At 38.5% G+C, this 27,486-nt stretch overlaps 1 protein-coding gene across 5 annotated transcripts in view; it reads left to right on the forward strand.

Annotated features, from left to right (window-relative positions):
- The window catches only part of LOC114161784 (potassium voltage-gated channel subfamily C member 1-like), a 71,059-nt gene that overhangs the window by 24,607 nt on the left and 18,966 nt on the right, over positions 1–27,486 (forward strand). The window contains exons 3-5 of one of the 5 annotated variants that reach the window (XM_028045363.1): positions 14,079–15,060; positions 17,810–18,004; positions 19,519–26,811. In XM_028045363.1, the coding sequence (XP_027901164.1) occupies positions 14,079–15,060; positions 17,810–18,004; positions 19,519–19,880 (1,539 nt within the window). In that variant the 3' untranslated portion in view covers positions 19,881–26,811. Of the gene's footprint in view, positions 1–14,078; positions 15,061–17,809; positions 18,005–18,828; positions 18,958–19,518; positions 26,812–27,216; positions 27,258–27,486 lie in introns of those variants that run through there. The other 4 variants (XM_028045371.1, XM_028045376.1, XM_028045379.1 and 1 more) reach the window with 4 other exon arrangements.

Below are 27,486 nucleotides of genomic sequence, written 5' to 3' on the forward strand. Positions count from 1 at the left end.
TTGTGTTTACCTGCCTGTTACTAATGTCTGAACATGCCTGGCAGGCTTCGCGTCATGATGTAGCACTTAAACAGTCAGACTCGGTGAATTGCTCATTCTCTTGGCAAATGACATTGGATGGTGTTGCTGCGATGAGTCCTGTGTGACCATCTGCTTCCTGATCGTCCCTCCTGTCCCCGTCCAAGTGGAGGTGTACAAACACCACGGTTTCATACAAAACGCTGATTTAGAGGAATATCTGATGGCTTCATTCAAATTTTACACGTTGACTTTCAGAGTAGGTTGTGGACAGTCACTTAAGCACACAGGGACAAAGACAAAAGGGGTTTGGAAAGGGAGGAGGCGTAGAAAGCAATCGGTCATCACAGCTAATGGAATAGAAGCGACCGTCTCAGTCAGAACAAGCAGGACAAGAGAGGACAGATGGAGAAAGGGATGATGACTGCAGAGAAAAGAAAACAAGGGACTTGCACATATAAGCTGCAGCGATCGGGACGGAACAATGTTCTGACAGGAAGGAAGGGACATGTGTACAGTTCAGTCACCTGCAGGCGGTCTTTGTTTGTCTTCAGAGCTGTTTTGACAGGACTGCAGTGGAAATAAAAAAGAAAGGACCTGAGCGCTGCGGCGCACATACCACACCGTGACGTGTCGACTTGAGTCGGTGTGTGTGTGTTTGCTCGTGTGTGTGTGTGAGGGGCTTCGTTCTAAAAGCGCATTTATTCAGCTGTATCATGTCAAAGCGTTGACTCATTCAGGGGAAATCTCTGAAACAGAAGCTCCTCCAGTGATTGAAATTTTACCAGGATATCTTCCAGGAGTGCTGACCTCAGAGAGTAAGAGTTGCAAGAATGTAAGTATAGCACTCTGAAAATAAAATATATGCCAGGATTACCCAGTGCAAGAGCTAATTATATCTCACAACCTTTCTTAAGCTCCCAGCATTCCTCCTCATTCATCTCCAAGGTGCCTGACAAACCTGCATCTCCTTCCACCAGCTCGTCTCTCCTACGTCTCAGATTCTGGGTAACCCCTGATGGAGGCATCCTGGCTCAGACCCCCCCCCCCCCCCCCCCCCCCCACACACACACACACACCCCCACACACACACGTGTTGATGGCATTATCTGGGAAAAAGCAGCACTTCATCTGCAACAGATGATTTACTCACAGAGGAAAGGGTCACTAGGATTTGATATATTGTGTTCGGACATTTGGCTCTGGATCCTTCCTTCAAAATGATCCGAGGTGCTTCACTTTGTTTGGGCCGATGTGATCCAATGACACCGTGAGAGGTTTGTGCTGCAGTGCCTCTTCATTCGACTTCCTGCCGTTATTGTGTACGCAAAACCACAAACTGCTGCGTTAGCTGAATTTCTATTTTTCACTTAACCTCATGTAGGGAGGTAATTAATCAACTGATGGTTTATTAGCTCAAAATGATCTCCGATCGCTCTGCATCTGCTTAGATATTCTTTCAGGGTTGTAGTTTGTCCTCCATCCAGCAGAGGGTGCCATTGGTCATGCTTTAGCGGAGCCAGTTGAAACAGAAAGAAAGATGGCAGGGCCATGTCAGAACGTGAAAGCGGAACGGTCCAAACAGAGTCCGGTGTGGGATGCAAGATTCACTTCAGATGTTTCTGCTTTGAAAAAGAAATAAGTTTTCACCTTAATGCAGCTGAATCAAGAAATTGTTAAAATGTGCTGATTTGCGCTCTGGGTGGTTTGTTTCATCCACAGAACAGATCAGATCAGAATTAGCTCTGCAGAAAGGATCGTCAGGGTTGGCATTCCCTCCATCCAGGACTTGTACAGGCAGCTAACATCTCTGCAGACCGCACACATCCTGGACACAAACGGTTTAGACTATAACACGTAACAGTCAGAATGCCCAGATTGATACCGTGAGACCTGCATGTATAAAAGATGTATTATGTCTCTGTTGGTGAGTTTTAATTTGAAATTTTAGAAATGAGTTCACAAGTTGTTCTGTTGTGTTGACCGAGTCTTACATAAGCACTGAGTTAAGTCTCCAATACGTTTAAATTGTTTAGTTGGCTGAATTTGGGGTGTGCAGCAGTGAAAGTAAGTGAAATGTTTGATTGGAATGAAACGATTCAGTCAAACATTCATGTTTTCTGTCATGAATGTTTGACTGAAAACGTTCTAAACGCTGATCTAAACCCGACGTACCTGCGGATCTGCAATATCTGTGTTTACTGCCAGTAAGGAATATTTATTATAAATATTTATCATATTTATTAGTCTGATATTTTGCATGAGTTTTACACCTTTTCAAGCTAATATTCACACAACACACTCAGTTGGAATGTTGACGGTTACAGATATAACACCTGAATTACCCGGTCCGGACTCGAACCGTCGGTACACCGTTCTGTACCTCACATCGTTAAAATGTTCATCTTTCACGCCTCATTTTCATGATTTCAGATCATCCTTCAATGTCTGCTTATCACTGCTGACTCTGCAGCACTCGTCGCCCATTTGCTTCGCCCTCCAGTCGCGTCTCTCCGCACAGCCTGCCGTACCGGTTGCTGCTTTCCATACTAATGCCGATCAAACATCGCCATCATCAATCCATGTGCATGTGGAGCAGAAACAAGCCTCTTTGGTGCATCTTTTTTTTTTCATATGCCACACTTCTGTCAAGGTCACCTGACCACTTCTGGTTTTAAAAAAAAAACTATATTAATAATAATTATCAGGATCAGCAAACGATCACATTTGTGCTCTCTGCGCCAGCTGTAGCAGTGTTTGGCTTAGTCTTGTCCTTGGTGCCTGAAAGCAGAGGCTAACGCAGTGGTTGTCATGGTGACAGCGAGCCAGGCAGGACTGTGGTAATACTGTAATGATAAAGCTCTTCTGGATGGTGCCGCAGTAAACACTGCGCCACTAGGGTCCCGTTAAAGAAGAGCGCAGAGCATCGCCGTGCATGTAAAAGAATAAAATAAGTAAAAAGAAGAAGAAGAAGAAGAAGACGTCTGTAGAGCTAATATCAGCTCAGACAATCTCTACTCGGTTGTATCACTTACATTCATCCTTCTCCTGTCTTTCTCGCAGTCTCTGCTCCCTCCCCCCCTAATTTGTGCAGATTTACAACGATCTCTCTTCCCCTCCATTCCTTCAGACTCGCTATACAATGAATGCATCTTTCTCTCTCTTTCTCTCTCTCTCTCTCAAAAAAAGAAAACATTTTTCATTCACTCCTCTCCCTTCTGCTCTTTTAATTTTGTGTCGCCGATCTTTGCACATCTAATTTGAGAGAGCAGCGGTAGATTCGGGGGTTCGGTGTTGGACCTTGAAGGTCACCCGGATGCAGGCAGAAACGGCGCTGTCGAAAATTGAGCACGCGATTGAATATTCAGAAGCGCCGACATGGCTGTTCTGTCACACACACCTTCACGTCGCGGCGCGGGATGGCGGGAGAAAACAGGCAAAGTGCCGGAGGAGATAAATAAGTGTGAAGTGACAGATTGCTGCTTTTCCTTTTATCATCTTCCTCCACCTTTCTTCTTTCTCTCCGTCTCCTCCATCCTCTCATTCCTCACCGTCACCTCGGCGCAGTTCTCCTGCAGCTAGCGCGCTATCTAGGACCAGCACACACACCTTCTGTGCCCATAGGCTGTGTGTCCACACACACACACACACACACACACACACACACACACACACACACGCCCACCCCTGTGTGAAACATGCAGATTTGATGCATTGCTTAAAGAACATTATAACAATGTTCATTCCGTGGGAGATTTCCACGTCATTTGTTGCTACATGGATTCATAAATAGATCTACATTGTAATCCACTCTCCCAGCATTAAAGTGCTATTAGATCTAATTACAGAAACAATGATTTTCGTCTTTGCCAACATTTGATTGTGGCTTTTTACCCAATGGTGATTAGATTGGCTGCGGTTGGAAAGCGGCGCTCCGATGTCTAAAACTGGAGAATGGAGTCCAGACGTTTCCCAGAGTTTCCGATTGACAATAATGAAGTAAAAACAAATGTTGTTTCTGTAAAAAACCTTTTATGTTGCCGGGAATCTTCCAAAGCAGGGAGATAGTGGAGCAAAGAAGACTCCAGTCATGTAAAACAGAAAACATGCAGAACCTTTTCTGGAAATTATGTCTAAGATTTGCCTAATTTCTGTTTACCAAAATGTTCTAATGAACAGAATCGGAACATTTCAGCCTGATTGGTCGATTGGAAACACAAAAATCCAAAATATTTCAAAAAGAGAAGAAACACTGAACATACTTGTTCACTCTGACAATAACTCAAACTTTTGGTACATCTGATATAAAAGATTGTGGTGCAAAGATAAACTATATTTGCTACATGTGGAAAGATTCATTCCTCATTTGTTCTGAAAGAACTTGATTGTGTTTTAGTTTGAGATGTTGAGATTTAAAACAAAAATGTTTCATGTTTAAAACTAATTTCAGACTAAATGATAACACCAGTTTTAGCAGACTCTGATTTGTTTTTAAGAATTACAATACAAGAAGAGCGTAGAGCTTCTTTTTCATACCCTGAGTGGTCATTAATTATTTGTAGTAGTAGATGTGTGTTAAGATAAGCATAGAGGCACAATCACAAATGTTTTAGTAGTTATTTAAAGGTAAAATAATTAGAGTTTAAGCTGTCTGCTAATCAGCAATCAGTGTGATTAGCAGGGCTAGCATTCCTTTACACAACTTTGTCTGTTATGGAACATTTTTGATTTTCAGACAGATGTTGAAAACTCAACAGGATATTAATTTATTCAGCTTTTCTGTTATCTGCCGAAAGTCTTGCTCTCTCTCACTGTCTTGCAGCCTTCATGAACCTTATTTTTGTACATGTTGTAAAACATAGTTTCATATGCACCTCACTGACACTGACAATAACTGAATGCAACTAATTCTGCTAACATTTCTTGACACATTTTTGCTTTTTATGAAACAAAACCTGTTCAGGAAACATTCCGTTGCCTCACTTTAATCTTCTGGGATGATATGTTGTTGTCATCCATCCGTAGAAAAATAAAAACAGGACATTTGGTAACTTGTCACCAGACATTGGTGTCTTGTGGGTTGTAAACATACACTGTAAAGCATTGACGTTGGTTTAACTTGAAAATGAAAGTCCACCTGCTGCCTTGAAAATGCAATTTAATTCAACAAGAAAATAATTTTGGTTTTAACTCAGAAATTAAAGTTCATGAAGTTGATTTAACAACAAGAGACAAGTTGTCTAAACATTGTTTTTTAAGTTCATTAATCATGAATTGTGAGTTTTAACTTAATGCTAAAATTTAAACCAAATAATTATTTCACAAAATGCAAGAAAAAAAACCCTCATTCAGTTAAACAGACACATTTCTCTATTATTTTACTCACAATATCAAGTTAAAATAACTTATTTTACTGTAGAATAAATTAAATTCTAGTTTCAAATCACATGAACCAAATTTCTGATCTGATGATGAATTTTATGAAACATCTCAATGAATTCAGCTCAGAAACATTTAGTGTGATCAGGACATTATCCTCAAGCTTTGCAAACTGTCAGCTGCATTAAAATGAACATTTGCCTTAATAACACAAGAGTCAGATCAATGTAACGCTTCATCTCAGGAAACAAAAACACGCCGCTAAGCATTCTGGGAAATAGTTCCCACTCCTGTCTTTTTCTTCTTTCAGTTTTTTCAGTGCTAACCTAAAACCTCTAGTTTATTCAACTCTTAATAAAAAGTTCACATAACTTACTGCTGTAAGTTTATCTTTCACAAATTCAAACATTTGGTTAAAAATTTGAAACTCACAAAATTTATTTGACTTAAAGAGTAGAAAATAGTTGACACAACCAACTGCAGCTCAGATGTTTTACAGTGTACAAAACACTCTAGAATCATCAGAAAGCCATACATGATGAGAAAAGCTTATTCCAAGTTATGCAACTGTTTCCTTTCACATGAATTTCTGCGTTTGAGATGAAGAGATTTCATGGAGCAACATGTCAGATGGGACTCCCAGAACTCCCCGTCCCTCTGCTTGACACAAGTTGCTATTGTGGCTAAGGCCTGTCATTCACTATTAACCTCCAGGCTCCTGATGTGTTTGCTTCTTTTTCCTCACGCTCTCCCTCTTCCTCTTACTATCAACCCTGTCATACTTTTCTGTCCTTTTTTCAAGACACTGTCACTTCCTGTTGAGATCATTGGAATGACGAACTACCTTTTGCCAAGTTTAGTCGCTCTGGATATTTTCTTTACTTTGAATTATGCTGATTAGTCATGTGGTTCCTCACGCTCTCATTTTTTTGGTGCTCTCTCTGTTCTTCATGCATGGATCCACATTTTCGTCCAACCTGTCCACTCCCCACTGTGTGCCCACCTGTGTAACCTACATAGAAGATGCAACATTACAGCAGTTTTACTTCTATTTTCTCATTAACATCTTGGGGGGTGTTATTTATACTTTTGCAATGGATCTTACTCTACAGCAAGAAGAAAATGTCTAAAAATAAAAAGTACATTTCCCTCTGCAAAATGTTCTGTCCACTTCAGATTTATCCCATTTTGCAACCACAAACTTTTTATGTATTTTATTGGGATTTATTGGGACAAAACAGAGAGAAGAGGCTAGATGATTTTAACATTTCCTCAGTCTATTGCCTATCCCTGCAGAGTAAAAGCGGTGAGAGGCGGATTACACTCTGAAAATGTGTTACAATTAAAAACAGGATAAAAATGCAGCATTTTTATTCTCAGTGAATACTTTGTAGAAGGCAAGTTAAGGCAACTTTATTTTATAGACAATTTAAAGGACAAAGAAGTTAAAAACAACATACAAGAAAAACAGAATAAAATGCAAAGTAGATGGTACTTTCTAAATTTGTTCTACATTTGTAATCTAGAACAAACAAAGTTGCTCTGATATTAAAAGTTTAATGCTAAATGTTGATCTAAGGTAATGAGTAGTTTCTCTAGAAAAACTGATAGGAGTTTCTTTCTAAGTTTGTTCTAATTCCTGATCTGGGTTGAGTGAAGTTTATACACTAAATGTTCCTGCTCTGGGTTGCTGGATACGAATAAGTTCTCCACAATTTTTAGGAGTTTCTCTGGTTAAACTGATAGCATCTCTAAGTATTGGTCTAAAGTAATGAGTACTACACACTTTCTAAAAGTAATAAGCTAAAGAGACAGACAGTGCAGAGAAATGACACATCTGGAAAAATAGGCACATTTAGCAACATTAAGATAGCAAAGCCAGTGAAGGCAGAGACGTGATGTGAACAGAGCTGCGCCCCACGCTGACTAACTGCATCTTGACACCTAAAATAAAATTATTTATGACTGAAATGAAATGTTTGTTTTTGCCAATGCTAATCAAGTCTATTTCTTTTTTTTAATCATGCTTCTAAATTACAAATAGCTCCAAAATGTTAATGCAAACCAGTGTTGTATAAAGTACTGAAATCTCAGAGTCAAGTAAAAGTATAGGTACCTCTCCAAAATATGACTTTGGTAAAAGTCCAAGTCACTGACTGAAATGTTACTTGAGTTAAAGTCTTAAAGTATCTGAAACTTCTTGTACTTAAGTATGGAAATTACTGTAAAAATGGATGTACTCAAGTAATGTAATGAAAAGTACAAGTAAAAAGTAAAACAAAGCAAATGCAGTTTGAATGACATTTTTTATATTTTGGTAAACTTGTCAAATACACTTAAAATAATGTACCCAACCAAGTGCAGGCAAAATTAAACCTGCTAATAGATATACCTGCAGGCATCATTTAGTTAAGAAAATTAGGTGCTTTACCTATAGCACAAGGTTAACTTAACCTGCTTTACAACTGAACCAGCTTCTTAGTAAACCCTCCAGGACAGAAAATACAAAGTTTTTGTAAGCCTCAAGTTTTCCCTTCAAGTAAGGTCAGTGCTGAAAATGAGAAAAATAAATAGTACAGAAAATGCGGCCAACATGAAGAAAAAGATCTGTTACGATTACTCTACTTCACAAATCAGTGAATCAGTCAATGCTACAGTCAGTAGGTGGTGCACACAACTGGTCATTATGCAAAAGAAAAAAAGAATTGGGAGGGAAATGCAGCTTATTGGCATCTGTAAACCTGGTTTTGAACTTGCATGCCTTTCCTATATTCGTTAAATTTAGTCTAAATTGCTATCGCTATGGCTTCTGTCCCCCTTGAACAGAGGAGTCTAGGTAGCCTGCTACAGTCAACATTAGGCCTAAGCTAAATACACCACGTATGGAACTGAAACAATGCCAAACAAAGTTCATTTATACAGGTAACGTTATGCTCAAGATTTCTCAATACAGTAGTGCCTAGTGACCAAGCTATAGTTACTGAAACAGGAGGATTATAACCATTTCATAAGAAGTTACCTCGATGTGTTTCTTCAAGTTGGACGGGGAGTTTTTGTAAGACAGAATTTCCACATCTTCGGGCAGGAATAACATAAACTACATGCGGTATGACGAATCTTTAACACCCATGAAAGAGTATATTGTGTTTAAATAAGGCCATGGGCTCTCATCACCAGCTGGTGGTTCCCCTGGAGCTGTGTCTGACATAGTTGCAGTCGTTGTGGTCTCCGTCTCCTCCTCCATGTGGCTGCTGCTGATTGCGAGACTTGCTTTGTGTTTAATGGGAGAAGCGAAACAGGTGGATCCTATTGGAGGTGATGAACAAGCCCAGGCAAGCAGGCTACGGACTTTGTTTGGTAGCCTGCTTGCTACTTGCTAATCAGTAGGTGGGGTCAAAACACTTTGTTTCTCTCTCGCTTTTTTGTAACGAGTAACTAAACCACACATTGAAAATGTATCGGAGTAAAAGTACGCAATTAAGTTCGGAAATATAGTGAAGTAAAAGTGAAAGTCATCAAAAATTTTCATACTCGAGGAAAGTATGAAGTACTCCAAAATATACTTAAGTAAAGTAGTGAAGTATTTTTACTTCGTTACTATACAACACTGATGCAAACAACACTTGAAGTTAAGAACTTGTTTGATTTCTATGTTTTTCTCTCATTGGAAAGCTTTGAATCTTTACTTAAAGAATCTGTAAGTTACTCAAAATGCCTCATGTTGTAGTTCCTGGTTTTATCATGACCTCATGGCTCCTTTCACATTAGGAACAAGACAATGAGTTAAGAAACGGATGTTTTCAATTCAGGTTGTATACAGGCTGGGCCACAAGTTTCCATCCATAGAAAAAAATCAACATGTTATATTGGACAACCGTTTTTATTTTTGTGGGACTCTGTGCAATCGCTGCAAGTCTTGGACCACTTTATGGTTGATCTACAACATTTCCAGTTCTCTGAAACTTGCTAATCCGTTTTGCCACAGTGTGTGTGTGTGTGTGTGTGACGCTCGTTCCATGTTTTCTGTTAAAGTTTGGTGCAGCCATGCGACTGCTTCCCCATCCAGCCATCAGTGTAATTTCAATTCTTTGCTCTTTTGTCAAACGCATCTTCTTGGGTATCTGAAATATAAAAGAAATACACATTTTACATTCTCCTATGTATGGAGACTTATGGCCCACCCTGTATATTAAGATGTTGTGTGTGCTAAATGTTGGAAGTGGTCCTCGGAGACACACTGCTGTAATGTGAAAAGATGTAAAAAAGTTTGACGGATGTTAAAACTTTTTGCGATCTGCTCCAGGTCTGCTCATCTGAGCGCCGCTGCATTCGCAGCAGCCATAAGGAATACCAACAATGACCCAGGAGGATTAAGACAAAGCTCTCCTCATTGGCCTGATTTGTTGGACTGAGACTCTCCTGTGTTCAGCCGGTAGAAGAGCCCGCTGAGCCCACCAGTCCTATCCCGCTTCCCTGGGACAGCGGAGCCGGTGGGAGGGTACAGGCAGGGGGTGATAGAGAGCCTCTGCGTGTCTATGTGTGTGTCTTCACGATACAGAGGAGATGAGCACTGCAGCAATCGGAGAAAGTAGGTCAGACACCGACTAGTGAGAAAGATCGAAGAGGAGAGGTAGGGAGGAAAGATGGAGAGGAAATGGGAGGAAGGGAAGAGAGAAGCGGAAAACTGCTGGAGAATGACGATAGATGGATGGAAGTCGAAACAAAATATTGTGGAAAAAATTTTATATGTGATTGGACCTGCCATTACTGCATGGAACTTTGCACAGCATAATCTAACAGAACCATCATGGAATTAACAATCTGAAAATAAACATTTTATTTTCCTGATGCTCCAGAAAGGTCACATGTTTATGACATACACTGACATTAAATCAGACTAAACTGTTCCTGCTTATTTCTGATTGCAAAACGCTGGAAAGATGAAAAAGATTACTTTCCTCAAACTCTGAGATTTAATTACATTTCCTTAATATTTAGTAGAACTGACTTTTGGACTGTATGACTTTAGTCAAGCGTAACTGAGTCAGTTTTGTGTGTGTTTTTTTCCACACACACCATTTCATGACACACCTTAAGCGTGTCATGTTTCAGTTATTGTTACTTCTGAGCAATAACTGTTCAGAAGTAACAGTTGTTGTTACTTCTGAATCGCCACTTGCTTTGTGAAGTGCACCAGTCCCTCCTGCAGCAAATATGAAGCTGCCACCTAGTGATGGGTCCGGCTAAGATGCGTCAAGCCCAGAGACCAAACCCCGTGTCGGTGCGCGTATTGTTTTCAGCAGGTCACGTGACCGATACAGAAACTGTTTCGAAATGACGCTGATGCACCAAACTGTGTTTATAAGGAAGCGAATCTGTCAGCAGGATGTATTTGCCAAAATAATTCTCGATCTTTTACGGTACAGCGTCAACTATGGAGCCTCAAGGCAAACAAAAGGTTTCATCCATTTTGATCTTACGTCAGAAAATAAGGTATCGGTTATCACTTCGTTAGTTAGTTGTTTCATCCGGTTCTTTTCAGTTTCTGCATAATCTATCTGAATCCAAATTCAGCTGAAATTGACTCTTAGATTACTTCCAGATTATGTTCTGCAGGTTAAGTGTTGCGTATGTTTGACAGAACTGTCCTGTTTAAATAAATCCACCTCCTCAATGCTGAGGCTTTATAGGCATCAAAATGAATCCCAGATACACCTGGATAAACTCAGGTATGCAGCCATTCTACAAACTACTCAGTTGCTTTTTATAAATCATTTCATATAAATGTATTGTTTGCTTCATTTTTTCTACAGCAGGAGAAGTTGTGTCAAAAAAGCATAACAGGCTAAATTTCAAAATGCTGGAAAAACGTATTTTTTTGAATGAAACTTTGTGAAACTCCCCCCAGTCCACAAGCATCCTCATTCCAAACACGTTCACCTAAATTTCCACTTTTTGATACATGTTCACATTATTTATTGTGAACATGATATTCTGTATCTAAGAATATCAAATATATTTAGAATTTAACTGAATATATTACATAACACAATATATAATATACAATAAAATGCAATGACTTAAATCTTATTGTATAGACCAGGTCGTCAAATCAGTCTGTCAACTACGTTGCCTGTAGGGATTTTTAATGTCCAGCAGGTGTCAGTATTCAGTGACACAGTTTCAATACAGTTTTGCTTTGGGTCTAAAGGCTTCATGACGCCTCATTTACCCATCACTACTGCCACGCCTTTACTTTCAGGTAGAGTTGTGTTCTTATGACCAAACACTTCAGTTTCAGTTTCATCAGACTCTAAGTCGTGGCTCAGAAAATGAGTTTATGCAGTCTGGCCTTTTCATGTTTCGTTTGGAGTAATGTCTTCTGACTCCACAGCTGCATTTCCATTGACCTTAAAATTATGCAGTTTGACATAAATTTGTTTAATGAACCATGCCAATTTTGAAATAGTATAATTTTTTTTTGTTTTAAAGTTCTGGCGCTTGGATGAGGTGAATTGTTTGGTCGTATCCAAATTAGAATATTTCACAGAAGTGCAATGGAAACACATTTTTTGCATCAAACAAGTCATGTGATTCCAGTGACGAATCCATGACAAACTTATAAATTTGTGATTTAATTGCATTTCTTGTTTAATGGAAACAAAGCGGTTTCAAAATTGTGGAATATCAACAAAGCTTTGGAAACGCAGCATTTCGTTTGTGTTTTAGCTCATGTTACAAAACTTAGTTTACTAAGATAAACGCCTTTCTCTCTTCAGCCTCAGGAAGCGACTTCTGGTGCTGATACGCATTCGTCTTTGGGAGACAAAACATAGTAATATTAATGCAATTAGCCTTTTAAATTAGAAATTTTAATAAACTAATAAAAAGTCTCTAAAGAAATGTTTTAGAGACTATGACACTATTCTGTCACTTAACAAATATAAATAACTTTAAATATTTATATTTAACAAATACAAGTATTTTAAAATATATTTTATATTTTTAAAAATCTACGTATTTTTAAATATTTTTATTTAAAAAGATTTCTATTTAAAAATATTCACATTGAAAAATATTTATATTTTAAAATATTGATATTAATAGGAATTTAAATATTTTTAGATATTTATGTTTAAACAATATAAATATCTTAAAATATTTATATCCAAATATATATAAATATAATTTTAAAAAAAAATTACATTTAAATATAAGTATTTCAATTTATGTTTAAATATTTGGGAATTGTAACCGACTTAAAAGTTTTGTTTTATTTAACGACAGAAGGTTACGCGTCATTTTATCCAGTTTATATAAATATCTGGTTTTAACTGCGTTTCTCAGCTAATCTCCTCAGTAAAAGCTGAGGCTTAGTATTTTAAATCTTCTGCTTTGTCTGTCTGTGTCATAAAGGCACAAGGGGAAATATGTGTAGGCCTTCATCCAATTTCCAATTCAAAGAAACTAGAGAAAACAAAGTGAGACCTTTGAGGGAAAAATAAGTGAAAGTGGCTTGCTCCGTTTGTTCGATATAAGGTCTCTTCTTGTAAGTATTTTCCTCTTCATATTACATAAGTGCATAATGTTGAAAATTCATGCAACACACGCAAAACACACTTAGGCTTCCCGTATATATATGGGCTCCACTCAAGTATGAATTACCTCTCTGTTCTGCTCCTCAGGCCAAGCTTGTTTTATTTTATTATTTATCTGAAAAAGCACAAAGTATACAGCGTCTATAAATACTCAGGGCTTGAGGGAATGAACCGCAGTCCGGAAAAATCCTGAACACATGCAAAAACTCGGAAGATCGCAGTTAGGAAAACAATTGTTTTTTTGAGTTGGGATTTTTTTTTTTTTACATTTTTTATCTTGAATGTAATATTTTCCAAAAGGACATTCAAAAAAATGATGATTAGACCTGAAGCGGTATGACACTCACTTTCTTAATGACGTTGAGTAAAAACATAGAGACAACAGCTTCACAGTAACTATTCAATGACTTCTTTAAAAATACATTTTAGTAGGTTTGAAAATGTTTAAATGTTGGTGTGTTGTGTTTCGGTTGTTGGACTGGCTCTCAAAAACATTCCTCATTTGGTTATTTTTGTATCAAATTAAAGAAAAACAGATACGTACGACAAATTAAAGCAACTAAAACTGCATTGGTTGCAAAATGTCACAAACAAGTACCATGTATGAAAAATTACAACTGGGTATAATAACATTAAAAAAGTTAAAAGATAAAATTATAACAATAAATTTATGACATTACGGGAATAAAGTTATAGTAACACACAAATAAACTTGCACAACAATAAAGCCATAAAATTCTGAGAATTAAATCGTAAGAGAATAAAGTCAAAATAAGGAGAAAAAAGTTGCGTAATAAGAATAAAGTCATAATAATATGACTATTATAATTCATCATAATTTTTTTAGTGTGGCTTTAATACTTTGTTGTAAAAAATAAATGTTTAATAAGACAAAACATTTCTAGCAAAATTTTCTGTAAAGAAAAAAATGTTTCGGCTCGTTTTATCATCTGATCATGTTCTGTCTGAATTGCTCTTGACTTGTTTTTTTATTCATGTTTTTCTCAGTCTAACTGTCTGACTCTTTCTCCTTCCCCTTGTTGTCTTTCCCAACGTGTTTCCCAAAACTTCCTGTCCTTCCAGTATGTGGCATTCATTTCCCTCTTCTTCATCCTCATCTCCATTTCCACTTTCTGCATGGAGACGCACGAGGCCTTTAACACCATCCTAAACAGGACAGAGAACGTCACAGACGGCAACACAACCCACGAGGAGATAGTGTACGAAGTGGTGACCGACAGCTGGTTGACGTACGTCGAAGGCGTCTGCGTCATTTGGTTTACAATTGAGGTCTTGCTGCGGGTCATCTTCTGTCCAGACAAGTTGGAATTCTTCAAAAGTGCCCTCAACATCATCGACTTTGTCGCCATCCTGCCCTTCTACCTGGAGGTGGGCTTGAGCGGTCTGTCCTCCAAAGCTGCCAAGGATGTCCTGGGGTTCCTCCGTGTTGTCCGATTCGTCCGTATCCTCCGAATCTTCAAGCTCACTCGCCACTTTGTGGGTCTCCGCGTCCTCGGCCACACCCTTCGTGCCAGCACCAATGAATTCCTCCTGCTTATCATCTTCTTAGCCCTCGGCGTCCTCATCTTCGCCACTATGATCTACTACGCCGAGCGAATTGGGGCAGACCCAGGTGACCCGACAGCCAGCGCCCACACCAACTTCAAGAACATCCCCATTGGGTTTTGGTGGGCCGTGGTGACAATGACCACATTGGGTTACGGTGATATGTACCCGGAGACGTGGTCAGGAATGCTGGTGGGAGCGCTCTGTGCCTTGGCTGGTGTGCTGACCATTGCTATGCCTGTACCTGTCATTGTCAACAACTTCGGCATGTACTACTCTCTGGCTATGGCCAAGCAAAAGCTGCCCAAAAAGAAGAACAAGCATATCCCTCGAGCGCCTCAGCCGGGGTCGCCCAACTACTGCAAGCCAGACGCCCTGGCAATGGCCACTGCATCACCGCAAAGGATTTTGGGAAATGTCTTAGGTGGAGTGATGGGGTCTGGAGGAATAGGGGGTGACTGTCCTCTTGCTCAGGAGGAAATCATAGAGATCAACAGAGGTAAGAACTTTTCTTTTACCTGTTAGCAATCATTTTTGGTCATAGATACAGTTTTGGTAAAATAGTAATTTCCCCCTTACAGATTGATTCAGTAGTTTTATCACATTAACCCTTCTAGACTGAACGTGTCGCCGATGTGCAGTACCGTAATTCACACTATGCGCAAAAACTTCCAACGGTTTCTGCAAGGGGAGACGTTGCGCTTTCCAGCCAATATCGGGTTATTACGGTAATTTGACTCCCTCCGTTGCAGGGAGTGAAAATATCTGAGGGGTGAAAATGACTGCTAGATATTGAAAGTTCCAGTTGTTATGGATAAATGAGTAGATACATTTACTCACAGGTAGGCCTGTCACAATAAACAATAAATCAATTAATCACATAATAAATGAAATGAAACTCAATGATTTTCATTTGCTTGATTTATTGTTTTACCAAAAACTGAATGATAAAAATCTTCAGTCTGGTGCTTTGATCTCGACTATCCGTTTTTCTGAAAGATCATTTTGTTTACAAAAGCTTCATAATTCATTTTATTTGTTGTTTCTGTTGTTTTCTTTATTTGTTTTGGATATTTTAAATGTCTTCCAGTTTCAGTGTTAAATGTTCATTATAATTTAATGTTTATTGATCTTTGAGAATGTGCTCTTGCATTATTATGCCATTATAACTTGAAAATGGTGTCAGAACAACAATATCATCATTTATCGCAATAAATTCTGGAACAATTTATCGTCCTGCAAAGTTTGTTATCGTGACAGGCCTACTCACAAGATATTTAAAGAACTCTCTATAATTAAAAGAAGCAAAAATATCCAGGCAGAAACGTGAAACTCTGAGGGTTAATAAATGAAACCATCATTCTGTAAGGGGACAAATATCTTTCATGGTGATGTAGTTGGAAACAAAAAAAGTCTTTGCTGTTTTAGACATGCAGTATGCCTTTGGAGATCTTGTGTACTCTTGATTTCAAAGTGCCAGAGTCTCCAGAGAAAGGAGTGGGAGAGATATCAAGCAGTGATGCGTGGTTGATTCTCGCACCACCCTGGAGAAATCACTGGCCCATCAGAACTGTTGTGTAATTTATGATCGACTTTCGAATCACAGTGGCCTTAAGGCTTCCATCTGCCAGTGATGAACATACACGTTGGGAAGAAAATGAACTCCATTATCTATTAAAACGGACTAATGCGTCTCGATTTTGGCTGACTTCACAGGATTTTTTTTTTTTCTGCCATTAGCAGTAAAACTGCTTTAGCATATAGCTACAATAATGCACCTTTAAAGCATTACTTAGCAGTCATCATCTTACCAGCATCGCCTGGAGTCAAGACTGGAAGTAGAACCAGTCGATTTTATTGTTGCTTTAAGGAGGAAGTCAGAAACATTTATTGGGGTTTAGTACTTCCTCTAATCAGTGTTTTGTTTTTCAAAATGTGACAATAATGCAGCGTCAACCGGACTTAAAAGTGATAGAGAGGAGCTGCATCTTTTACCTGTAGCCGTTTATCCTGGTGTTTGTTTGGGTTTGCTCATCTTGGGACAAGTCGCCGGTCAACTGAGACGCACAGAACAAACAGCCAGGCACACACTCACTTATTCCCATGTGCAAGTTAAAGAAATTGTCAATTAACGGTCCTGTTTTTAAATAATCTGGAGTACCCAGAGAGAACTGATGCAGGCACAGGGAAACTGTGCAAACTCCAAATTGTGCAAACTCCAAATTTTTCTGTCCCAGAAATATTATCATTTATTCCAATAAATGATAATATTGTTGTTTTGACACCATTTTTAAGTAACATCATGGTAATAATGCAGGAACCCATTCTGAAGAGGTCCGCTTGGCTCCAGCTCACTGGCTCCTTCACCAACCCTATGTTGCCTTTTCATTTTGTCAAATTATTGCCATAGCAACACCGAGTTCGCTTACTGAACACTTTTAATCATACTAGCCCAGTTCCACATGGGTTTAAGGTTTCATTATGGTTTGGGAAAGTTAAATAAAATGATTCCTGAATCGCTTAAAGTAGCATTAAGCCACCTTCTGCTAGTTGATCACATTTAGTTAAGTTATATGGTTGTAGAGACACACAAGATATCTACAGTGTATATCTTGTATAAAAAGACAACATCTTTTCCTCACTGACAATAAATCAGATGTTACTGTATTCCCAAACTGTTTGCATTTGCTTAAAGCCAGAATAATGAGACATAAGTTTTTAGAGACTCTGTTTTTCCTTTTTTTAAAATAACAAACTTACACGATAGCTGCATCAATATACTAGCTCCACTGGAAGATGCACGTCAACGTTTTCATGACTATAAAATAATTATTTACTTCAAACCAGGTCCTATATTTTTGGCGAAAAGTTCCTTGGTAGTTAGTTTTGTCTTATTTCAAGTTTACTAAGATGTTTGCACCAGAAATTAGACAAAAAATTCTCGGTAAAATGATATTCTTGCCATTTAAATTCTGAGGTATTTTATTCCTGTTTTTCTGTGTTTTCTTTGATTTATTGTAAGAACTTAACTTAAATTTCTTTATCTAAAGCTTACATACTTTATTTCTTATGCATAGTGATGTGGAATTAAAACAACAAATAAAACCAGAACTGGAAGCAGTCGTAATGGGTTCAGCCGGTTCCCGTCGGCCTCGGCTTCAGTTATCTGTGACGATCTCGCTGTCGTCCTAATACACAGAAGTCTGTTTACAGCAGCAAACCTCCCCGGTTGTGAATTTTTCTTCCAGATTCCAAGCAGAACGGTGACGCAGCCTCGGCCGCCTTGGCTAACGAGGACTGCCCCACCATCGACCAGGTGCTGAGCCCGGACGAGCGGAGCCCCATCGGGCGGGGCCCGACTCGGGAACGCTACCAGCAGGACCGAGCCTGCTTCCTACTCAACACCAGGGAATTCCGTGCCACAGATGGGAATGTGCGGAAAGGTAAGTTTCACACCAGGAGACGGATATGCGAAGTGCACTCCTCTTGTAAACACGACCACACAGCAAGACGCCAGGCGCAGTAAACACGCCCCTGCAGAGAAACCACACAGAGAGAGCTGTATGTTCAGAAGACGTAGATGAAACACGTGGATGCAGATTCCAGTTCATATGGTTGCATAAACATCTAGCCCTTCTGCTCTGCTGTCTTTGTTTCCACCTCTTCATAGTCACGTTGTTTTTCTTTCCATCACCGCTTCGTATCATACTTGATTTATTCTGTCTCATAATATTATTTTGTCATAATCTTTTTCCTTTCATTTTGAAGGAATTTTTGAACATGGCTGCGGTCATGTCCTCCATCTTTCTATGGCGTTTCTGGATCTTTCCATCCCACAACGTGTCACGTCCACTCAGACTCAAAAGTGATCTCTCTTTCTCTGTCTTCTGGACTCAGACAGTTGACCATGCATTAATTTACTTCTCGTCACTTCTGTTTCTCCCTGTCTGTTTCTCTCTCCCTCTCACATCGCCCTTTTAAATTTTTTGACTGGCGCCTCCCCCCATTTAACCCCCTTTTCATCCCTTTTCCTCCCTAACCCCCCATTAACTCCCTCCCTCTGCTTCCTCCCCTTTCCCTTTCCATCTCCGTCCCTCTTCTTGTTCCCCCCCCACCTCCCACGCTCATTGTCCTGCCACCGCCATTCATTTAATACTGCAATCTGACCACTGCCACCGTCACCAACCTGCACCAACAAAACACTCCCTCCAAACTTCCAACGCCCCTCTCCCCTCCCTCCCTTCTTGTTGGCAACAAACTACTGTAGAGGCAGCAGCCCTGGCTCCCAGCCCAGACTCCCCTCTGACTGAGGATTGGTATAAGATGGAGGGGTCTCTGTTACAGCAGGACCTCAATGCAAACTCCACCTCCTCCTGGATCAAACCGTAGCTCAGAGGTAACAGTGAAAAAGTCACAAATAACCCGTAACCCAGTTCTGGCTCCCCAGGAAAGTAGCGCCCCCTTTTAACACAAATACAGCCATCATCAAAAATCACAGATACACAAATATTTCCACCCTGTTGTGTCAAAGATGTTGCAGCTGACTTGTCACTTCTCTGTGGCTGAAAGAGTTTGTCCTTAAGGTTGATGCAGAACAGCTGAGCATAACCTTAGCCCGACATCCTGCTTGCCAAAACCTCCCGTTTGGTTCCGTGACGTCGTCTGCAACCATTTTGATAAACAATGTCCACGGTGTAAAAGAAAATGGGGTTTGCAGCACAAATGATCACAAATGTTTTGTACCTGTGTGTTTGTGAGTGTGTGAGTGTCTCTTTAACCTGCATCCTGTCATGAGTGCAGGATCGCTAAACACATCCAGCTACTCAAGTGAATATAACCCAGTTGTTGTGTCCTGTGTTATTAACTAATCTGTAAGAAGAAAAAAGAAATGAAGCGGGAACAGCGGGTCACCTTGTTGTCTGATGTGCCTCTGTGTTGTTGTTGTCTCTCTCTTCAGGTTGTGTCATATCACGCGTGTGTATGTGGGCTTTTTCATTCTTACGTGTTTATACACTGTGTCTCTGTCCCCCCAGTGGCGTCCGAGTGTCGTATTTGTGTTGTTGTGTGTGGCTTTACTCCTTTTTTCCTCTTCTAATGTGTTTATTCATGGTATTCCCAACCCCACAGACCGGCACCTTGGTAAACAACAGCACTTATTACAGTCTAATGCTGCAAACTGCTGCACAGCATTTACAGTGGTGTGTATTCTGTAGCTCAATATCTTACACTTCCATATCAAAAAAATGTGTTTTATGCATGTACAGGACTGTGCAAAGGTTTGAAATCAGTGTTAATTCATACATAATGGTTCATTTTTAAAAAGTTCTGTTTTTTTCACAGCTTGTGCAGTTCTCACATGTTTCATATCAAATAGTTTTTAAAATCAGACGGTGAACTTAAAAGTAAAAGTAAGTTGCAGATTTTAAAGGGAAAAAAACCCCATAAACCTAACAACTGGTTGTTGCATGAAGCAGTAGCAGTCATTCGCTGCGTTTTCATTACAAATGTTCGCAAAAGTTTTGTCCACTAATGTAAAAATATATATATATATTTTGCAATTGCAGTGTTTCCATTAAATAACGTAATTAAAACAAGTTTGTTCACATGATAAGTCATAAAAACCCACCATGCCGTCCTCCTCCCACCACTTCCTGTCCTCTTCTTTGTTTTTGTCAGTAGTAACATCCTGTTTTTGATCATGTGACTCGTGTGGTGAGAAAAAAAGCATTTTTCTCATCACACGAGTTTTGATACAGCCGAAAAACTACCACATTTTACCACATTTCCGTTAAGTGAATTATTTTTTTGTAGTTTAAATTTGCACAATTGTACGGTGAATGTAAACGCAGCTGGTGGGAAATACATCAGGCTGTATTAATACTCTTGGACATGGACAGGCAGGCCAACCTATTTTCTGATTACTTTACACTCAGACTGTTTGTAAAATTTTGAATTTTCATCCCCGGATGGTTGATCTGATGCTCATTCCGTATAAAAATACCAAAAATACAAACAAAAACAAGATGGAAAATATTTCAGATGAACCAGTCAAACCAGCTAAATCAGCAAAAATGAAAACCAGTAATGAGAAGGATAAACCAAACAGAAACTTTATAACTACAGCAGCAGCAGCATCATGCAAATATACAAGTAAACTGGTACAACGGTACAAAATAGTAACCTGTTCTATCTGAAATTTATCAAATAAGCTTTATTTATGTAACTTTTTGGTACGTAAAAAGTACTTTTCATGAGACGCCTTTTATCCCAACACACATGCACTAAAATGGGTGTGTGTCATAACTACAGAGGCCCCTAGGGGACATGGAGGGTTTCTTTTCTTTTGCGTTCTCATAATAATGTACTGATTAGTTCATGCAGCATAATTTAATACTGAAAGTCTTACTGTACTTCCTGCTACAACATGAGGTTTTTCCATGTACGTTAATACCTCGTTTGTGAGATATCTGAAGTTTTATATCTTTTTCTTTAGGATTGAAATGCACCATAAACCAATGTGCAAAATGCAAAAGTAAAACAGGTCAAACATGGGATTTCCATCCCTTTAAGATATAAACAGAAACTTTCAGTAAGAAAGAAAGAAAAAATGCATCCAAACTATTTCTGAATTATTATCACAGCGTAATAAAATCATCAGACGGTTTTGATTGTGTTGGTCTGAATGGTTAATAAAGGGCCGTTTTCATGCAGTTCCATCTCAACCTTACACAGACAGACATAAACATGCAGTGAATAAATTGATTTTCTACCAGAGTTTTTCACCAGAGTAAGAATATATAAGCATGTTTTCACCGAGGCTCTTTAAATGTGTATATACTTGAAATTTGAAATTGACATTTGTGTCAAAATAGACCAGGGTGTATTTGTTTATTGCGAGGAAATGCAAAAGAAAAATTGTTCCCCATGTCCCCAGTGGGTCTCTGTAACAGACACACCTAATGCATGAATAACTCTAATGTTGCACAAAAAGTTGTAAAATGAGTTTTTAGTTGCAGCTTGCACACTGTGCTCCAGCTGCTTCAGAGACTGCTGTCTGATGACTCAAGACTTTTGCACAGTAATGTACATGTTTAACATTTTGTTGGACTTTTTTTCCAACTTAAAAACGTTGATTATTGTGCTGTGAGTCAGTTTTCCAAGGCTTAAGGTTCCTGGGGTCAGTGGAGTCGTCTATGTCGAGGGATAGCATCTCTGGAAACATGGCACGCTGTAAGAGAGCAACGCTGCTGCATTTTTATCAGTGTCGTAAAACAGCAACAACAAAACAAAAAAATGTGCGTTTATAAATCACCTGCAACACGACAGAGATGTCTCCCAGAGCGTGTGATGGATCTGAAATACTACTCCCTAGACGGCGTGACTGTTCTTTCAGTGCCTGGTGCAGCGCAGACCTTTATGGAAATTAAAAAAAGGCATCCATGCTGCACTCGGCAACTGAAACACTTACTGACCAGACAGACAAAAACGCAATGACAGGTTTGACTAACAAGTGGCTTCATGCTGTCTAAGGTAAGCAAGCCTTTCAACTGTCCGAGCTTTTAGAGGACGCTAACAATGCTGCCATTGTAAATGGTTCTTCTGTGCAAACTGCAATTTAAGTGACACAAAAATCCCCCTTTAAAGCAAATCAGGAGCGCATTGAGGAAAATAATTACTGGACTCATTAGGACGCCACTTCAAGGCAACCTAAAGACAAACTGCACACTTTAATTTGTACCCTTAGACTGGGGATCTATAATGGTCCTTGTTCCTTAAACTGCTGAAACTTCTTGTGCACTAAGAGAGGAGACGGCACTTAGTGCTTTACAGTTAAAATCAAACTGATTTGATCCGATTCTTGCTTACCTCCAAACCTGGGTGAACCTTTTACAGCTCGTTGTGTACAACCACAAATGTGTTTTATTTTGTTTTCCTCTGATAAACCAACACAACACAGTTGATAAATGTACAGAGGAAGGAATCCGAACTGTAAAATCTAATTTCACAGCTGGACACGTTTCTGTCACTTCTTCTCAATCTCAGTCAGAACGTCTGGACATCAATGTCCGAGTTTTTCCTCTGATTCTCAATTGGATCCTAATCCTGAACTTTGACTAGACCATTCCAGCACATAAATACTTAATAGTAAGCTACTACCATGATTTACTTTTCCTGTTCATTGTATCTTTTCATTTTATGTTTTATTTGAAGGGGTGTACATAATACTGACATGACGCTGTTGTAAACATGAAGGAATGTTCATGAATGTTTTTGCCTGTTGTTATGAAGGGACATTTGGTAAATAATGACAGTTTTAATGAAAGGTTGCCACTTTTAAAGGACTCTTAATGCAAGTTTTAATTAAATTTTAAGTTAAAATTTTATTTTTTTGCAGAATAATTTACACATTTAATTGACTTTTAGTGCAGCTTTTAAATCAACTTTGCATTAAAAGGGTCACTATTTACCGAATAATGCAAAGTCGATGCTGTTAATGCAACTTTTAGTGTAAATTTGAATGAGAAGTGCCATTATTTACCAAATGACACTTCATGAAAACAGTCAAACATTCATGAAGGCTCCTTCATGCTTACGACAGTCAGTCTTATTCACACCCCTTTAAATAACGTGTTACCTTCTTTCTGCATATCGACTAATTAATTAACCTGTGAAAGTGATTAGTTGCCATGGATTTTATTGAAGCAATGATGACTGAATACTTTTGCACACCAGACTTTCACACTTTTCAGCTTTTTATTTCTAAAAGTAAAACAAAAACGTTTATTTTCACTCCTAGACTACAGCACTGCTTTGTGTTGACCGATCAGAGGATTTCTGTTGCTACTTCAAATTTTGTGGTTGTAACATAACAAGATGAAAAAGTTACAAAAAGGAGTATGAATGCTTTTTTTTAAAAGGAACTGTATTTTGATAAGATTCCCGTTTCTAGAAAATCGAATTTATGAAAATGCAAAGTGAAAATATTTGCGTTGAGTTTGAAGCCTGTTGTTTTTAAAGAGGGATTGTTCTGCTCCTCCTTCCTGTCTGCATCGTTTGTGTTTTATTTGATCTTCTTGAGCGTAAGATGTCTTCCTTTCTCGCCTTCTGTGTGTTTTCTTGTCTAACTGTCGGCCATGTGGACCTCCTGACCTCATAGTGCTGAATGCATGGCTCACAAAGGGCAACAGCCTCTCAGTCCTGTTGGTTTCAACTCTTTAGTTTCTCTTCTTTTTCCCTCACTTTACAAATATACAAGTTTTATTTCATTTATTATTTTGTGTCCATTTTTGTTACTAACTTGGTGTGTACAGTACGGTTTTCATAAAATATGTTTTGGTGATCTGGTTTCTAACGCGAATGCTTGTTTTTATTGTGTGATGACATTCGGTTCATATTTAGCTGTTTTCTGTGATTGTGATTTATTTTTTTGGATATATTTCAGTTTTGTGCAGCAGTGTCTTATTGTTGAGCTTTTACTTCCCTTGTGTTCTTCCTGGAAGCCGGAAGGAAAATGTTTCCAACACGACGGTGAAATTAGAGACTAGAAAACAAATAATCTACACTAAACACAATTTTAGGAGCTTTTACTCTCATAAAGGTGATGCTTGTTCAAAAACAAACTGCAAAAAGTTAGATCTTTTTACCATTTTTCTTTAAGTTAAATAGAATCTCACACTTATTCAAAGGATTTCATTACAGATCATTTTAGTTAAAAAACGAAGTTGCAGTAAAAAGTGGATCTAAATGATCTGTATTTGGTAGCATGTCAGGCTCAGGGACCCTCTGTGTGTTTAGAAGCGTCACATTGTCATGCATGCTCTGTTGTCTTACTGTGTCTCCTGATCTGTCTCTTCACACAACACTTGGCAAATATTTTGTCTGAGCCGCATTTAAGAAGCAACGCGTCACAATCCATCAACATAGGATTAATATTCATATGATTAAAGCTAAAATGAGACAATGTGGAGTAACTGAGCAGTCAGTATCTTACCTACAGTAACACTAACAGATAGTTTGCTAAACGAGGATCTTTTCTTGTGTTTGTACCTCTTGCTCAGGTAATTATTATTTAATTTAAGATGTATCTCAGTAAACCTGCAGCTACCAACTTCTGGCTCTCAGAATATTTCCTAGATATTCTTATGTTTACTCTAATTTCCAGGAGGCTGACAGCTTAAATAATAAAACAGAGCAGCTTTCCTGTTATCTGCTGAGAGTCTCACTCTCTCAACAAACTTCACACATTTTTCACGCTGTGGAAGAAATAGTTTAATCTTAAATGGTTACTCTAAAATTTAAAAACACTACATTGATGTTGAAAATAGCTGACTTTGAGTCTTCTTCGCTCAGTGACAGGGTCCACACTGAAGAGTGTTGATTAAAGCTCAGTGCATTCAGAAAAAAATGGGATTTTTGAGTTTCCTCAGCTGAAAATGGTTTGATTCCAGTCAGCAGCCAATTTTTCTGTGTATTTTTAGTTTTTTCTTCCTTTGACCATCATATATAACTGACTGACAGATTTTATTTCAAAAAGGTGAAGGTGAGTGTTACAGGGCATTTACAGTATATGCAGCTCTGGAAAAATTAAGATGCCACTTAAAATGATCAGTTTCTCTGGTTTTATTTCTTTATAGAAATAAGTTTTAATAAAATGAACATTGTTCTTTTATTCTATGAACCAAACATTTTGTATTTATTTACAGAAAATGAGAAAGGGTCAAACTAATGAAAACGACGCAGAGCTTTCAGATCTCAAATAATGCAAAGAAAACAAGTTCACAGTCATTTAGAAACAACGATGCTAATGTTTTAACTCAGGAAGAGTTCAGAAGCAATATTTGGTGGAAAAACCAGGAGGTTTCCAGTGCAGTTTGCTCTTCATTTTTCCAGAGCTGTAAATGACATGAATACAATCAAAGATTAAAGAATTAGCCAAAGTAGCATCATTTTTGTGTAATTTTTGCACCTTAAAACACCAGGAAACCTGTTAACGTTGATTAAAATATTAAGCAATTGTATCACACCAAAAGTAGTAAAGTAAAAAATATTTTTGTGAACTGTATTTCTTAAATTTGAGGTATTTTGAAAGTAATTTGCCTTTAAATGGACCAGTTTTTCATGCCGTACTTCGCTTGGATTTCTTTTACTTCTGTCTACTCCAGGTAAAATCCTGATTGATCAGAAATACTCCACACCCAAATAAAAAAAAAGCTGAACTATCCCTTTAAGTTGACTTTAGCTTTATTTATAACTCTACAAGCTGCTGTGACCCAGATACTCCTGACAGGAGGTGGAGGGACACGGTTGCATGTCATCTCGTTTCTCCAGCAGGCTGTACTGTATGCGCCACTTTGGTAATCAGTAGGAGAAAACTCAATACATCTAGTTATGGGTAACAGGAGATAATGCCACCTTTAACAGCCAACTGACCGCATGTAGGAATGATACTGTAGATGGGCAACCCAGGAATAGAAACTGAGCAGTCAGCAAATCCTGTGGATTCCTGGCAAACATCCTTCAGAAAATTATAGAGCATGTCTGAAGAAAGTCCGGCCTGTCGTGGCATCACATTCTGCTGGATGATAAATTGTTACAGAAATTATTGCGATAAACGATAATATTGTTGTTTTGAGACCATAATGCAAGAACACATTCTAAAAGATCAGTAAACTTTAGCCCTTCATGTATGAGTTATATTCCTTTACGTCAGGATTTTTTTCCAAAGAGTTTTTGATTTTTTTTAAGGCATAAAAAAGGTGGGGAAAAAATGTATTTTTGTAATTTTCTCCAAATACAAAGATGTTATCTGGAAAATACACCAGTAGTATTGGTCTTACTTTATGTCCCAATGTTCTGTTTACCTGCCAGAGTCCTTTACAGCAGAAGGAGGGACTGGAGTTGCTTTTTCATCTGTTGGCCATTTTGGATTTAACAAAAGTTTTCTTGCACTTGCAGTGGATGGCCAGTAGTTGGCGGTGTATCGTATGAGGCACCAGTGTCCACTTCAGTGATCTGTGTGCATTTATAACATAAAATCCACAAGAAACAGAAGAAAAAGGTTTTTAGATGTCTGTCCACTGCAGTGGACAGTGGATTTATTATTTGACATGATTACTGTGACAGGTCTACACTTATATGTACTTTACCTAGGCTACAATAATCAATGAGTCTATTAATCACACAATGAATTAAAACAAACTATTATTATTTCTTTCTTTCTACCGAAAACTGGATGATAAAAGTTTTCAGTTTGGTGTTTTGGTCTCAACTAGACCCTTATTTTGAAGGACAATTTTGTTTACAAAGACTTAAAAAATTCATTTTATTTGTTGTTTTGTTAATTTATTTTGAATATCTAAAATGTCTTCCAGTTCCAGTGTAAAATGTTCATTAAAATTTAAAGTTTACTGATCTTGTAGAATGTGCTCTAGCATTATTATTTTCCTATTACCATTATACTCCTTAAAAATAGACTCAAAACAATAAGATTATTGTTCGTCGAATTTCGTCCAGTGAAATTTGTTATTAGGTATTTTGAAGTCACGTTGGTAAACAGGCTGGCCACGATATTTGCTCCTCCTCCTCCTCCTCTGAGTCTTCCTCGACATTCCCTGCTCCTCCTGTGATTAACACTCATTCTTCATCCCATCCCCAGGCCGCCACTGCAGTGCAAGTGTAACTAAAGTCTGACTCTAGGTAGGTGCCTGCTCCCTCCTTAGCGTAAATGAAGTGTGACTTTGGGCAGGAATAATGTCTCTGCTGAACGCGCTGACAGCCAGGCTCAACGTTTCCCCTGACAGCCTGCAGTGGCTCACACACTTTCAACCTCATTTCCTTCTCACACTGCAAAAACACAAAATATTACCAAGTTATTTCTGTCTAGTTCCTAGTACACTTGAAATAAGATGAAGTAACTTAAAAGTTT

This window comes from Xiphophorus couchianus, chromosome 2 (assembly GCF_001444195.1).
Source record: "Xiphophorus couchianus chromosome 2, X_couchianus-1.0, whole genome shotgun sequence".
NCBI classification, from domain to species: domain Eukaryota; kingdom Metazoa; phylum Chordata; class Actinopteri; order Cyprinodontiformes; family Poeciliidae; genus Xiphophorus; species Xiphophorus couchianus.